General features: G+C 45.7%; 1 protein-coding gene across 5 annotated transcripts in view; it reads right to left on the reverse strand.

The window, feature by feature from the left end:
- The window catches only part of NF2 (NF2, moesin-ezrin-radixin like (MERLIN) tumor suppressor), a 114,692-nt gene that overhangs the window by 72,071 nt on the left and 26,614 nt on the right, over positions 1 to 16,007 (reverse strand). For all 5 annotated transcript variants that reach the window (XM_063143976.1, XM_063143977.1, XM_063143978.1 and 2 more), the window contains exons 3-4: positions 12,742 to 12,864; positions 10,615 to 10,698 (exon numbers count right to left, since the gene is read on the reverse strand). In XM_063143976.1, the coding sequence (XP_063000046.1) occupies positions 10,615 to 10,698; positions 12,742 to 12,864 (207 nt within the window). The remainder of the gene's footprint in view (positions 1 to 10,614; positions 10,699 to 12,741; positions 12,865 to 16,007) is intronic.

Below are 16,007 nucleotides of genomic sequence, written 5' to 3' on the forward strand. Positions count from 1 at the left end.
AAGAGGAAAAAGGTTGGCATATAAATGTAATCATTACCATTATCATCCCAAACAAAATAAGAACGTAGATGGGGGCGGATCCTTCCCACCCTCTTTCTTGTGCCTAAGGAAAGAAAAAGCAATTCCATTAAGCTAGTATCGAAAAGGGGAAGGTTTTAATTGACAAATCAGGGGGTGTCTAGAATCATAGAATCATAGAACAGCAGAGTTGGAAGGGGCCTACAAGGCCATCGAGTCCAACCCCCTGCTCAATGTAGGAATCCACCCTAAAGCATCCCTGACAGATGGTTGTCCAGCTGCCTCTTGAAGGCCTCTAGTGTGGGAGAGCCCACAACCTCACCAGGCAACTGATTCCATTGTTGTACTGCTCTAACAGTCAGGAAGTTTTTCCTGATGTCCAGCCGGAATCTGGCTTCCTTTAACTTGAGCTCGTTATTCCGTGTCCTGCACTCTGGGAGGATCAAGAAGAGATCCTGGCCCTCTTCTGTGTGCCAACCTTTTAAGTATTTGAAGAGTGCTATCATGTCACCCCTCAATCTTCTCTTCTCCAGGCTAAACCTGCCCAGTTCTTTCAGTCTCTCTTCATAGGGCTTTGTTTCCAGACCCCTGGTCATCCTGGTTGCCCTCCTCTGAACACCCTATTGCTAGGGTGTTTAGAAAGACAGAATTCTGTCCTAGGAGGTGCAGCAGGAAGTCTGCAGAGCTACTGCCAGGCTCTATTCGTGTCGTGTTGACCAGCCAAAGAGAGGGACAGCCTCTGAAAGCCTCAGGCAGAAGCTCACAAATTGGGGAGTTTCCACCAGACGCTGGGGCTGACCCACATCTCTCCTCCAACTGCCGCCTCACATCAAATTAAAGCCGGCCATGTGCAGACCACCACGCCAGAGGAATTCAGTTTGCTCTTGATAGCCTGGCCCGGGGGCAGTCAGCAAGACAAATGATAAAAAACGGAGCAAAGTCAAGAGTCACTCTCAATCAGCCTCCATTTAAAAGTTTGTGCAAAAACGCCAGAGCTCGTAATTGGCACCCACAAACTGCACACGCACACTTCCTCTTGCCGGCAAAGCCACTCCATGGCTCATATGAGATTGGGGGCGGGGAGAGGCTTCAAGACGGAAGCGCCAAATTGGGAGCCAGCACAGATGCAAAAGGAAGTGCCCGATCAGCATCTGACTCAGATTTCCAATTCATGCAAGAAACCTCGCAAAAGCTAATCTGGGGGGAGGCGCTGGGCACCTGGCAGCTCCCTGCTGGTTTCGGTAGGAAATCAGACATTTGGGGACAGTCCAGCCCCCGTTAAAAGCGTGAACGGCTAAAAGCAAACGCCGGCCAAAAGTTGTCTCATTTCTCTCCAACCAAGATGAATTGGTAGTTCTTGGGAGCCATCTTAAAGAGAATTCAAGGCTGAAGTAAGGATTTGGGGTAAGGCTGTGTGTTCCGAACAGGTGAACCAGAATAATTTAAGAGTCAAATCATAAATATAGAGTGGGGGTTGGGGAGGGATTTCAGTAAGTATATTTATTAGTATTTCTATAAGCTCTGGGTTGCCTTTCAGCATAAAACTCCTAGGAGGCCATACAACTGATAATACGATGACAATGAAAACAGAAATCAAAGCATAGAAACAGCACTCTAAGGCGGAAGTAAATTCAGAACTAAAATCAGTTTGACGACATACTGAAATGCATGGGCAAATAAAAAAAAGTCTTCACTTGGCATCATTTGGCTTTCCTGCACATTGCAGAGGGCTGGACTAGGTGATCCTTGCGTTCCCAACCAACTCAATGATTTTATGAGAGACAAGGTAGGGTGTTGGTCTGGTGAGATACAGATTCAAAAAACACACAAAGCAACGAAGCTCTCTGGGTGAGCTTTGGCTAGTCATTATCTCCCAGCCTAACCTACCTGATGAGGTCGTTGTGAGGATAAAATTCAGGAGAGGTGTGAGATACGTATACTGCCTTGAGCTCTTTGTGGGGAAAGTAGGATATAAATGTTAACAGCAGCAGAAGCCACCAGATGAGCTTCGCTAGAGTGGGCGTGCCATAGATTCAACATGGCGCACTCTCCCTGACCACCATCCACTAGCCTTGGATTGCAGGGACACCTGAGAAAGACCTCAGATCATAGAATCATAGAATAGCAGAGTTGGAAGGGGCCTACAAGGCCATCGAGTCCAACCCCCTGCTCAATGCAGGAATCCACCCTAAAGCATCCCTGACAGATGGTTGTCCAGCTGCCTCTTGGAAGGCCTCTAGTGTGGGAGAGCCCACAACCTCCCTAGGTAGCTGATTCCACCGTCGCACTGCTCTAACAGTCAGGAAGTTTTTCCTGATGTCCAGCTGGAATCTGGCTTCCTTTAACTTGAGCCCGTTATTCCGTGTCCTGCACTCTGGGAGGATCGAGAAGAGATCCTGGCCCTCCTCTGTGTGACAACCTTTTAAGTATTTGAAGAGTGCTATCATGTCTCCCCTCAATCTTCTCTTCTCCAGGCTAAGCATGCCCAGTTCTTTCAGTCTCTCTTCATAGGGCTTTGTTTCTAGACCTCTGATCATCCTGGTTGCCCTCTTCTGAACACGCTCCAGCTTGTCTGCGTCCTTCTTGAATTGTGGAGCCCAGAACTGGATGCAATACTCTAGATGAGGCCTAACCAGGGCCGAATAGAGAGGAACCAGTACCTCACGTGATTTGGAAGCTATACTTCTATTAATGCAGCCCAAATGGGGCTGCAGGGGGACAGAGAATTCAGGTGGAAACAAGTGAAGCTGAATTCACATGAATGCTTTGGGAACGTGCAAGGGATACCAGTAGGCAGCCTCGCAAGGAGGTGGCGTTTGTGAAAGCGAGTCACAACCACCATTGTGGAAGGACTTCCTCTTTCAGCATGAGGAGCAGGGCATGAAACGCTCTTGTGCTATTTTAATCTTGCTAAGTTTTTAAAAACTTTTTCTACTTTTAAAGTTGTGGTTTTAACTCCCCAACACTGGGCTGCTTAACTGGGCTTAACCTTGAGATGGTTCTCTTCCCCGAAGGTCTCTATGTCAATGTCTTCGCTGACTTTCAGTAACTTTGAGACAAGCCGGTCATTTGGGCAGAAAGTACACCAGAGAAAGTATTGTCCTCCCCCATACCGGCGGAGTGGGGCGGTTCTCCCACTTCCACGTCGTTCACACAGTTGCAGCTCAGGACAACGGTGATAAGAATACTTATCTAAAGAACATAAATATTTTGTCTTCAAAAAGAAGAAAGTGATTAACGACGCCACGGATCCAGTAGGAAAAAGTCTCTGCTGTGAGTAACCGAACAAACGGCTAATTAAAGAGGCCTTCAAACAAGCTAAGAAAGCCAGACTGAGATTCTGACTATCACCAGTCTGTACTGCCTAGTTTTGTAAACGTAGTATTCCAACTTAAAGAAGTAAATGAAGAAATAGATTATGAAGCTGTGTGAAGCAGACTTTTAGCAATCCAAGGCCTCATTAAGGGAGACTGCTGGAGGCAAGGCAGTGAATAGCCTCACAAAGTTTACAACAGGCAGCTACTCGGCTTGTTCGGTTTGTTTAATTCTGGTGGACCCCTCCAAACAAGAATTCAAAGGGTTGGAGGAGAATACATTAGCTCAATGCGTGGGACAGCAGAGGAATATAGTCTCGGCTTGTTCTAATAACCCTTGTCTTAGCCACCCCAGATTTCCCTGGACCTGAGAAACCCATTTGGGTAATTTGGAGTCATATGTGAACTACACCACCATTGTGGGGCAGCAGCCAAGGCCCGAACGGCAGGGGGTCACATGCACAGAGAGGAGCCGGTTCTCACCAGCACAAATCTGATAATAGCTCCCACTCACTCCTGAGCCGCTTGTATGTGGGCTGCCAGCAGCATGAACCAGCCCCAAGTAGGATCAGAGAGCCAAGACCCATGAAAAAGACTTCCACTGAAAAGATCTCACACACAGGGACTGTTCACAACAACACATTAACCCACACTCAGTGGTTGAGTGCGAGTTGTTTTGAACCATGATTTGTCTGTTGAACTGTGGTTTATTGTGTTGTCTGAATGCAGACAAGGTGGCGTGTTAACGATGGAGTGAGGCTTATTTTTCTCAAGCAAGCTAGCTTGAGAAACCATGGTTTGTTGTTGGGTTATTCAGGGCGCTCAAGAAGCCACCCTGGCTGCATTCAGGTAACACTATAACCCAACCCGGGGAAAACGTGCTGCATTCAAACAAGACACTAACTCATGGTTCAACAAACAGCCCACAGCTCAAAACAACCCACACTTAGTGGCTGAGTGTGGGTTAGTGTGTTGTGTGAACAGCCCACAGACTTCCTGCACACTCCTCCCTTGTGCCAGATTTGATAAATACAAATGATTAAAGATGGCTTCTCCTTCCTGCTCATATCCACACACCATGCCACTTTCAGCATGAAACTCTTATGGCTTTTCTTCTAAAGATTAAAGCCACAGGCAACCGTAGCTGACAATACTCCGTTAACACAGGCTACTGTTGCTTGCTGGTGAGATCTTCCAGAACTCTAGCAGGCCTTGTTTTCATAGAGACCATTTTTGTCTTTTTTATGTTAAGTGCAATAGGGAATATTCTGTGCTTTTATGTTCCTAAATTTAACAAAAAGGGATGGCTTTAATAGGGGGATCTTTCCTTTTTACAATAAGTGGTAACTTCCTTTAGTTATCGCATATTTAAAGATAAATGAGAACTTTCTTTCAGCTATCACAAAAAGGCGCCTTCAATAAGCTTCTGCAATCATTCACGTTTGACTGACTGATGAAAAGACAAAACCATTTTTTAAAAATAATCTTTAAATCAGCCAACAGCCGTACTTATGAATTGGGAGCGCGGTTAGCAAATGACACAGGAGTGATTTACCAAGAACACGCCTGGATGAGGAATTGGGATCCAAATTTGGGGGGCGGGGGGGGAGTATAGCATAAATATTTCAAGAAATGTTGGTCTGAGTAATTTGGCAAACTTTTAGGACAAAAACACACACAAAGCTTTCCAATTAAATCAGATCTTTAAAAGTGTCAGGAAACCAGTTCTTCTTGAACGAACACTGATTCATGTTTATGTTTATACTTGTAGATTGTCTTTCGATCACTGAGACATCTGGTTTTCCTTGTACCAAATAAATTTGTTCGCATTTATATTCAAGATACCAACGCGTTATTAGTTTTAGAAATAACCAATGTGGGGAGAAAAGAAAAACGCTGGCGGGAGCGAAGATACTACAACATGCAAGAGGCCGTAACAGGCAGAACCCCTTACAGTGATGACTCACACCTTTAACGGAACAAAACTGTGCGCTTATTGCTTTGAGAAAGGGCATTTCTTATTTTTAATATCTGCTGCATTTTTAACACATATCCAATGCTGGGGGAAAAGGTCAGGGTGCCATGAATGCAATGCAGGAAGGTTAAATAAAAATCTGCAAAACAGGTAGTACTTTCTTAATAATAAACCAAGACCTGTTTTTTTCTGGGGAAGCCTTGGTCTTAAGCCTTTAATATGAATCCACCAGTGAACCCAAATCTAAGTACGCCAGACGACATTTTATTGCCTTCGCCTGTGTTACTCTTGCTTTTCCCTCCTTCGGTTTTCTCCCTCTACGTTTAAATGTTAAGTTCCTTGGGGCAGGGAGCTGTCTTTTGCCTATGTTATTCTGTGCCATGTACTCTGATGATACGATATTATTTTTATTACTAACGAAGATATATATTTTACTCGCCTGGTAGTTGGACAGGCTGCAGGCTCCAGAACACAATTCTAAGACTGGGGCAAGTTAATTCATTCCTAGGGTGGTTTGACAGTGTCCAGGCCCCTTAAGCCGGTGCGGTGGTTAGAGCACTGGACTGGGACTTGGAAAACCTGGGTTCAAGTCCCCCACTTGGTCATGAAGTGCACTGGGTGACTTTGGGCCAGTCACTAACTCTCAGCCTAAACTACCTCACAGGGCTGTTGTGAGGATGAAAAGGAGAGGAGGGAGATCATGTACACCACCTTGGGCTCCTTGGTGGAAAGGTGGAACATAAATGTAACAAAAAAGAAATATGAGGAAAAAGGAATTTGCCCTTGTGCATGCTCAGAGGCGTTCCGTTACTACCTCATGTTCCATGGTCAAGTCCTGGCATTTGAAACAGCCTCAGATTAAGCACTGCCATGACTAGCATAACAGGAATGCACGGATCCTGCCCTTTTAAGAGGCTGGCAAGATAGCCACTTTGCTCTTATGCAGGCAGCTTCAGCTCAGGTGGTCGTATATATGGGATGCTGCTCACAGATCTCCCATAGCTCCCAGAGGTAACTACTTGCCATGCTCAGAACTGCACTGGTGCAACATGAACATCACGAGTGAAACTAAGCCAATCACATTTCCCCCTCAGACCTATCTCCAAAAGCTGCCCCCACCCTGCCCATTTCTTTATACCCGAGTAGGGGTTCTTCACTGCATGGGAGCTACTTAGGAACATGAGAACGTAAGAAGTGCCCCTGCTGGATCAGAACAAGGATCCATCTAGTCCAGCACTCTGTTCACACAGTGGCCAACCAACTGTCAAACAGAGACTAACAAAGCAGGACATGGTGCAACAGCACCCTCCCACCCATGTTCCCCAGCAACTGGTGCACACAAGCTTACTGCCTCAGATACTGGAGGTAGCACATAGCCATCAGGGCTAGTAGCCATGGATAGCCTTCTCCTCCAGGGATTTATCCACCACCACCACCCTTTTAAAGCCATCCAAATAGGTGGCCATCACTACATCTTGTGGTAGTGAATTCCATAATTTAACTTTTTCATGAGCAGTTCCTAACTGTGGTGACTAAATGACCCAAGCTCATGCCAATCAGAGGTCCTAACCATGCATTTGCCAACCTGCCATGGGTTGTTGTTGTTTTTTTGGGGGGGGGGATGCACATTCCCCACATGATCAGCCCTATATGGATGGATATTTTAAGTGTTCTCCCAGGCTAAGTGAGCCACACAGAGAAAAGTGGCTCACACGTGGCTAGGGTGACATGTGAAAGGCCACCTCTTTTCTGATGGGGGAAAAAAGAGGCCAGCCAAGCAATTCTCAGCCAGCCAGGGATTGAGGATGCTCTTCCAACTCATTTCAACCTCCATCTAAATCTTGGGATGTGTAAACATATCGGAGTTGACCTGGGTTCAGGGGTTGCGTGGCTTCAGGGGACAGTGGCCTTCAGCAGAAGATGGAGGGCGTCCAAAGAAGCAGAGAAGGCAGAAAAACATATCCAAAAATCAAGGTAAGGTCTTTGACTGTAGCAACTGCACACCACAATTCACTCAGGGAACACCGTTCTATTCTAACACTGAACACCCGATCTCAATTGATAGGAGTGGGCAAAGTCTGCTCTGCCTAGCTACCTTCTGGCACTTAAAATCAAACCGACCTCAGTTTGGGTTTGGCTTAAAGTAGCCAACTATTCTTTGCAGTTGCCACTGATGTCTCGCCGCAAGAGAGCTTCTCTCCTTTGCACTAAGCTTCTGCAACAGGCCCCAGCACTGCGCAGCGTCGCGCTGGGCACGTGAAGCCCGGGTGTTTGCCAGAGGAAGGAGGCGTGCTTACTCTTGGAAAGCGGATTTTGAAAACAACCCAGCCTACACTTTCTCAAGGATGTGTGTGGCAAAATTATATCGGCAACCGTACGGCCAGTTGATGAAATGAACAAGCAAGACCGCCCTTGCATGCTACCTTATGTAATCGCATGCTGGAATACACACAGGAATAACGGCTTCTGAGCTCAACAGGTAGACACAGGTGAAGTCTGCCCTGCAAAGTGACTTTTTGCCAGTCAGACTTGTTCTACACGCCTCCTGCTTGAGAACATAATGCACAGACAGCAAAAGCACAAGATGAAATGTTCTCACCCATGCCGTCTAATAAAAGGACAGCACACGGTGGTTCAATACAATGCAAAGCACTCCCTTTGTAAACACTTACTAAGAGATTCATCTCCTCCGGCTAGTCAGTTCGCTAAACGGAATGCCGTGGTTTTAAGGTAAAGATGAAATGCATTAGTCACCACTCAGAAGAAACAGAAAGAATACGGCTCATTAAAAATAATCATTTGCCAATATTTATGTCCCAAGAATCGTCTTCCCATGTAACCAAACTACCGCAAGCGGTGCTTTGTTTGTTTGAACAAAGATGAGATGACGCAAGAGCAACAGAGTCGGTGAACAGAGGAGCTGTGAGCGTTTGCTAGGGGCGGGCTACGAACGAAAGCGCCACCACTCTTCCGACAAGGGCAACGGAAGAGAGGGAGAAGCCATCAAGGCAGACCACGGAGAAGCCACAGAATTCCATAGATGTCTTCTTGGACAAAGCTTGTAGCACAAGACGGACTCAGAAGCTGGATTGTCGTGTACGCCGTAGGTGAGCTACCTGCTGTTCCACCAAGAGCTTCAACTGGAAATGTATTTTGAGAGGCAGCTAATTAATCTAAAACAGCTTGCAAGGCATATGCGGAGTGACAATCTAAGGGCCCACCGCACCGCTTCCACTATGGCAGCGGTTCTCAACCTGTGGGTCGGGACCCCTTTGGGGGTCGAACGACCCTTTCACAGGGGTCGCCTAAGGCCATCGGAAAAGGAACCGAGACATTTTATTTATTTGTAATTAGAAATAAATATTTCACAATATATAATTACATATTGTTTTTGTGATCACTATGCTTTAATTATGTTCAATTTGTAACAATGAAAGTACATCCTGCACATCAGACATTTACATTACGATTCATAACAGTAGCAAAATTACAGTTAAGAAGTAGCAACGAAAATAATTTTGTGGTTGGGGGTCACCACAACATGAGGAACTGTATTAAAGGGTCGCGGCATTAGGAAGGTTGAGAACCACTGCACTACGGTCTTGTTCAGAAATGGTGAGAGGTTCATATTAGAAACCCTGCCCTTGAAAAATCTTAATACATGCAACTTGCTTGCCACACAAACCATAAACAATTTGGCATTCAACGTATTCTTGGGGTGGGGGGGGGCGGGAGGAACCATTTATTACTTGATCTGAAGCTCAAAGGACAAGAACGCAGGAATATCCAAACCTACGGGAAGTAGCAATGCCATACAACTGCTTCAAATACCATTTTAGGTACTGTCGGAGGATGGCTTATCTGGCCAGACGAGTGACGCTTCTCCTGTTCTGGAGAGGGTAGCACTCCCCTTAATGGATCAGGTTTGTGGTTTGAGGGGTGCTCTTGGGTCCATCACCGTCACAAGAAGCACAGGTGGTTGCTGTAGCACAGAGTGCCTTTTACGTTGGTGCACCAGCTGCCGCCATGCCTGGGCAGAGATAGTCCAGTTATTCACGCTCAGTTATCTGTGCAATGGTAATCTCCAGTTTGGACTATGCATTGCTTCAGGCTATGGGTCCAGTTGATGTTCTGTTCTGCCTCAGTCGTGGGAAAGACTTAGTGTCATTGGGAGCTGGTGAGGTCTGGGTTGCAGGGCTCCACTATGGGTCTGGCCTTGACCAGGGTTTGAGACAAGTGAGGTTTTCCAGAGGGGTAGGAATGAGATTAGGTCAGGACCATGGAAAGCTCCAAGCAGTGCTTGGGCTGAAAGCTAAACCAAACTTGTCTGTACGTTGTTCCAACACGCAGACTCAGACTGAGCCTTAGAAAGGCTTCCCCAGTGCTTTCCGGATGTATTGGGATTGTAACTCCCATTATTATAGGAACTGTGGGAGTTGCAGTCCCAACACATCTGGAGGGCACCAGGCTGGGGAAGGCTGCGCTAAAACCTCCCATAGACTCCCAACGGCCTTCACCCTTAAAGGGGCCTTGCTAGCTTTCGAAGCCTTTGGCTACGACGGCATGGAGGCAGCTGGTGCGTGGCGGTAGCTTCAGAATTGGAGTCCTCAGAATCAGAGGGTGTCAACAAAACTTTCCCCAGAAGCAAGGGGAGGGGTCCCAGGGGCTCTGCTGGGATTGAAGGCCTTGAGGAGAGAGGGGTGTCAATGGGTGCCTCCACAGCCACATCCTCTTCCGGTTCTGAGAGGCCTATATTAGAGGAGCTACCATTGAAAATGGTCTGGGAACTTCTGTTACTACAGAATACAGCTGCAAGACTAACTGGGACTTGGTGCATCACTTATTCTGGGGCTTCATCAGGTGCACATTTTTAAAGTCCTTGATACCTTGGGGTCAGGTTCCCTTAAGGACTGTATATCTTCCCAGGCCTTTTAACCCACTGCTAAGTCAGTTCAATCTCTTCTTACCTCTACAAGGAGATCTGAGCCTGCTCTTAAGGTTCAATGGATTTGTATTTTAGATGTTTTGTACTTTCTGATTTACGCCTTTGTATTTGATTGTTAGCTGCCAAGGTGAGTTATAAACATCTTTAAATAAATAAATAAATGATATTTTAAAGGGGAGAGGAACAAAATCTGCATACAGCAGTTAATAAATTTTAGGAGCTTTATAAATGTTTAAGAATAACTGGAAGAGGAAGAAATAATTTAACCTGGTATGGCACTTGAAAGGTAAGAGAAACAAAGCCCAGCTGAAGTCCAACATAGACCAGGTGGGAGAGAACCCCGGTTGTGTTCCTGACCTTACCTTGGCTTGGACCGCATAGGAGGCAAGGAGAACAGATGCCTCAGGGGGACAGTAGATCTTCTCGTCCAAGATCTGCTTCTTTACCTGAACAAAACAACAAGGGAGAAATAACACTACTAAGAATGGCAACTTCAGCAGATGGCCACAGTTTGCTCCATCAGCAACGGTGGCTGCCTACCAGCCGGCTAATTTTCAATTAGAATTCTTGGGCTACAATCCTAAAAAACACTTGCTAGGACGTAAAACGCCACTGAACACTGTGGGAGTTGCCTTGGAGTAAAAAGGCCTAGCTTGGCACTGTTATAGATACAGGTTCCCGCCAGCACCCATACAAGTATATTACAAAGAGGACTTGATTGCTGAATCAAAACCAGGAGAAACATAACCAAACACTACAGGCAAATTCAAACCCTAAAATCTTCTGAGAAGCACAAAAACAGTGTTTTAAGGGGTGCTGAGACAACCAATCTGTATTTACTAGTTCCTGGCCTTTTTTTTTTTTAAGGCAATCTGTAACCGACACCTTATGCTGAATTTCCAAAGTTTTACTTTTTCTTCAACAGTTTGAGTTGGCTGTACTCAGCCACACATAGCCACAAATGTGTGCTTAGACCTCGTTTTAGACTACCCCCTAACTACCTGCCACCCAAACAGCTTGAAGGTGGTTTGCTCCATTTTGCAATGAGTTTGCAAACCAAAGACTCAGAATAGTCTCAAAGTCCTTTGGAGGTGCACAGGCATTTGCTTCTGGGGTTGCAAAAAGAGCATTTTCAAGTGAACTGTGAACAGAAACAAAATTCTCATACACCCCTGGGAGGAGAGGGGACTGGGGAAGCAAGGATACGAACCCCGCCTACAGCCTCCTTCCCCCCCCCCCGCCCTCAACACCTCTGCTAGATGGGTGAAAAAGCCCATCTAGCTGACATGAACGGGGGAAGAGCACAAAGAGCGCTCCCGCTGCTCCTCCCAATCTGCACTGGATGGTCGTAGGCCTCAGAGTTCAGAGGCTGACGGACATCCCCATAGGATTACGGCCTAAGTGATCCTGCCTGGAATTTGCCTGCCTGGTGACTGACCGACTGAGACCTCGCTTGGATGATGTGGAGGGGCTGCGAGGAGAGGCCCGAAAAAGCCTGCAGGCGAGTCTGGTGCACAGCATCAGTGCCTGACTGGGGTGTTTGGAAAGGAAAGGCCTCATCAGGAAGCACCCTAATCACACTGAGACACCCGTTAGCAAGTGAGTCAGTCAGACCCAAGCATCTTACTTAAATACAACACAGTTATATACCCACAAAGCCTTTTGCTTCTTTGCACAGACACACAATGAGGTAGATCAACATTTAGGTATTTATTCAAAGCATTTTTATCCCATCCTTCAGTCAAAAGGCTCCCGGAAGAGCTTACAAGAATGAATAGACAGTCCCTGTTCTCAGAACAACCTGCTAAAAAGACACGAGACTCAAGGAAAAGGGACTGGAAGGGAGGAGAAAAAAGGCATGAAGGTGAGGCTTGATTCAGTTGCCCAGATGGATGGGAATAGGTCTACGCAAGATCCAATTGTACTCAGTTTTGGGCTGCACTTATTGTCCCTCTGGGCTGGGCTGTTCTTTGTTGACTCGCTCCTCTTTTATTTCTTCCCCCCTGCAGTTTCTCTTCTCCTTTTAAATCCAAGCTTCATCTGTTTCTCCTCCCATCCCCTCAGGACAAGATGTTTCCTCAAACGCTCTTCTGGTGGCAGCTCACCATGTTTTGTCACTAACTCCTATTTCACAGGTAGCTAAACTGTGGCTGAGAGACAGCCGCTTTCTCAACATCACACAGGAATTCCTGTCTGAAACAGAAATCGACCAGGTCTTTACCATCCTGGTCCAAGTCCAATAATCTAGGCACAGGCTCAGCCAGGCTCTCTGGGGGCTTTGCCTTCTCATGGGTCCATGCCATGAATATTTCTAGAGATATTTCTGATAGAAGCTTGAGGCCTCCGAGTTCAACACTTAAGCGCTTCTTTTCACATTCCAAGTTTTCAAAGTCACCTGACACATTCAGATGCAATTGAAACATTGCAAAAATGCAAAACTTCCATTCCAGCCTGAAAATACTTCTCAGGCTCCCTGATCAAGCACATACCTGAAGGAAGAATAAGCGCTGAGTTGTCTCCTGGACAAGTTCCTCCTCGGCATTCTCAGGGTAAAACTTCGCCAGGAAATGAAACGTCACCGGCTCCTCCTTTGGGACATCATGGTCTAGGACCTGCGGAAGTAGAGCGCCAGTTAATCTCTCCAAACGCCACAGGTTCGGTCTCTATATAAGCTTACGTGCTGCTCGTCAATCTGACCTGGCATGGAGAAAACTGCAGTACAAATCAGGAAAGTGATTGGAAGGCGAGGAGGAGCAGCGGACGCAAGAAGAACACTAAACCCATTCCCCCACCTGCAGCTTTTCTCCCACAAACCAGATCTTACCATCAACTTTAAAATCACTTCACTGGCTGCCAATTAGTTTACGGGAGAAATATAAAGTGTTGGTTATTACCATTAAAGCCCTACATGGTTTGGGTCCAGGCTACCTGCGGGATCGCCTTCTCCCGCACGCTCAGGTCCTCTGGGGAGAACTTACTTCAGTCAGCCAAAACTAGGCTGACAACTGTTACCCAGAGGACCTTTTCTTCTGACCCTCCCAGATTGTGGAAAGATTCGCCAACTTAACAGTCTTTCTGAATTTAAGAAAGCCATAAAGACTGATCTCTTCCGGCAGGCCTACCCAGATGAATTTTAAGATGTCCGATTGTTATTTTAATATTGTATCAGTTTTATATGTTTTTAATCAGTCTTATGCATTTTACAGTACTTTTGTATTTAATGTTGTTGCCCACCTCGATCTAGAGCAGTGGTTCCCAAAGTGGGCAGTACCGCCCCCTTGGGGGCGGTGGGATTGCATAGGGGGGCGTTAAGAGGCAAGGGGGCAGCAGTGGGGCGCTCAAGGTGGTCTTTTCTGTACCAGGAGATTTGGTTACAGAAGGAAATTTCTGATCGCTATCCTGCACTATGGAGAGTGGTTCAGAAGCTCCTGGTTGCATTTCCAACATCTTATTTGGTGGAATGTGGTTTTAATGTGGTCTGCCTACTTCTCTCCAAGCAAAGAAATCGACTCCAGGTCACTAAACGTGGTGATTTAAGACTCATGTTAAGTGACTTTAAACCAGACATTGGGAAACTGGTATCACTTCATCACATTAAGAATTTACAGAATAGTGAGGTCCTCTACCCTTGTTACTAAATGTGATATCTAATATTCTTGCTAAATGACCATCAGACTTTGAAAAGATGATATCACTGGATCAAGTTCATCAATTATGTTTAATTGAATAAACTAAAAAAAATGTAATTGGATTTTGAATAAATATTCCATTAATTTTTACTGGTTTGAATTTTATTGTTATTATCTTCTTTAGTGGGTCGTTGAAAACCGCTATTCTGAATAATGATTTTTATAGTGTAGGGCAGGGGGCAGTGGGCATGAGTTTGTGGAACCTAGGGGGCGGTGACCTGAAAAAGTTTGGGAACCACTGATCTAGAGGGAGAGGCAGATGGTGGTGGTGGTGGTATTATTATTATTATTATTATTATTATTATTATTATTATTATTATTTGGAACCAGAAGGTTTGAACATATAACACTGATTGTGGCCCGCTTGCAGTGGCTGCCTATATGTTTCCGAGCCCAATTCAAGGTGCTGCTTTTAACCTACAAAGCCTTACACAGCTTGGGACTGCAATACCTGACGGAACACCACTTCTGACATGAACCTACCTGTACACTGCGCTCAACATCTAAGGTCCTCCACCGAGTGCCTACTCCGAGGGAAGCTTGGAGGATGGCAACAAGGGAGAGGGCCTTCTCAGTGGTGGCCCCCCAATTATGGAATGATCTCCCCGATGAGGCTCGCCTGGTGCCAACACTGTTATCTTTTCGGCACCAGGTCAAGACTTTTCTCTTCTCCCAGGCATTTAACAACATATGCTAACTTCTTTTTTTTTTTAATGGACCCCAGAACCGTTGTTGTTTAAATGGATACTGTTGTTTTATATTGTTGTTTTTATGTTTTTGATGGTTTTAAATTTTGTATACTTTTTAATGTTCACCGTTTTAATTTTTGTAAACCACCCAAAGACCTTCAGCTATGGGGCGGTATATAAATTTAATAAATAAATAAATTATTATTATTATTCCTTAAGCTGAATTTTTGCCAGTTGGATTCAGTTTTGGGCTCGGATCCCAGACAAAAAAAAAAGGAGAGACGTGTAGCGGGGGAGGATTCAACACCCCTTTCCCAGCTGCTACTCCACCCCTTTAAGTTTCCCCTCCAACCCACCTCAGCTTCATAGCTGCGCAGCAGACCCCACGGATCTACCACTATGAGGTGTAATCCCATATGCAGCACAGAAGATCTAACTCCTTTCTAGCAACTGATGGCCAGTGTGGTGTAGTGGCTAAAGTGTTGGACTGGGAGTTGGGAGATCTGGGTTCAGAGGAGGGCAACCAGGATGATCAGGGGTCTGGAAACAAAGCCCTATGAAGAGAGACTGAAAGAACTGGGCATGTTTAGCCTGGAGAAGAGAAGATTGAGGGGAGACATGATGGCACTCTTCAAATACTTAAAAGGTTGGCACACAGAGCAGGGCCAGGATCTCTTCTCGATCCTCCCAGAGTGCAGGACACAGAATAACGGGCTCAAGATAAAGGAAGCCAGATTCCAGCTGGACATCAGGAAAAACTTCCTGACTGTTAGAGCAGTACGACAATGGAATCAGTTACCTAGGGAAGTTGTGGGCTCTCCCACACTAGAGGCCTTCAAGAGGCAGCTGGGCAACCATCTGTCAGGGATGCTTCAGGGTGGATTCCTGCATTGAGCAGGGGGTTGAACTCGATGGCCTTGTAGGCCCCTTCCAACTCTGCTATTCTATGATTCTATGATTCCTCACTCAGCCATGGAAGCTCACTGGGTGACTTTGGGCCAGTCACAGACTCTCAGCCCAACCTGCCTCACAGGGTTATTATTACGATTTATTACAAATTTATACCGTCCCATAGCTGAAGCTCTCAGTTGTTGTTGTGAGGATAAAATGGAGAGGATTATGTACGCCGCCTTGAGTTCCTTGGAGGAAAAACGGCATGATATAAATGTAATTAATAAAATAAATAAATAAATAAATAAATAAATTGTTCAGAAGTACAGATTACTGAACTGAAGCCAAGATTTGGAAGTCAAGTTCTACTTCACTTTATGATTTAACTTCAAGAGATGTTTAAGAAAATATTCAACTCATCTATGTGAAACTGTATAATGGCTGGTTGCTAAATACAATAAACTTGACTTGGACTAAGAAAATCTC

This window comes from Elgaria multicarinata, chromosome 18, assembly GCF_023053635.1.
Source record: "Elgaria multicarinata webbii isolate HBS135686 ecotype San Diego chromosome 18, rElgMul1.1.pri, whole genome shotgun sequence".
NCBI classification, from domain to species: domain Eukaryota; kingdom Metazoa; phylum Chordata; class Lepidosauria; order Squamata; family Anguidae; genus Elgaria; species Elgaria multicarinata.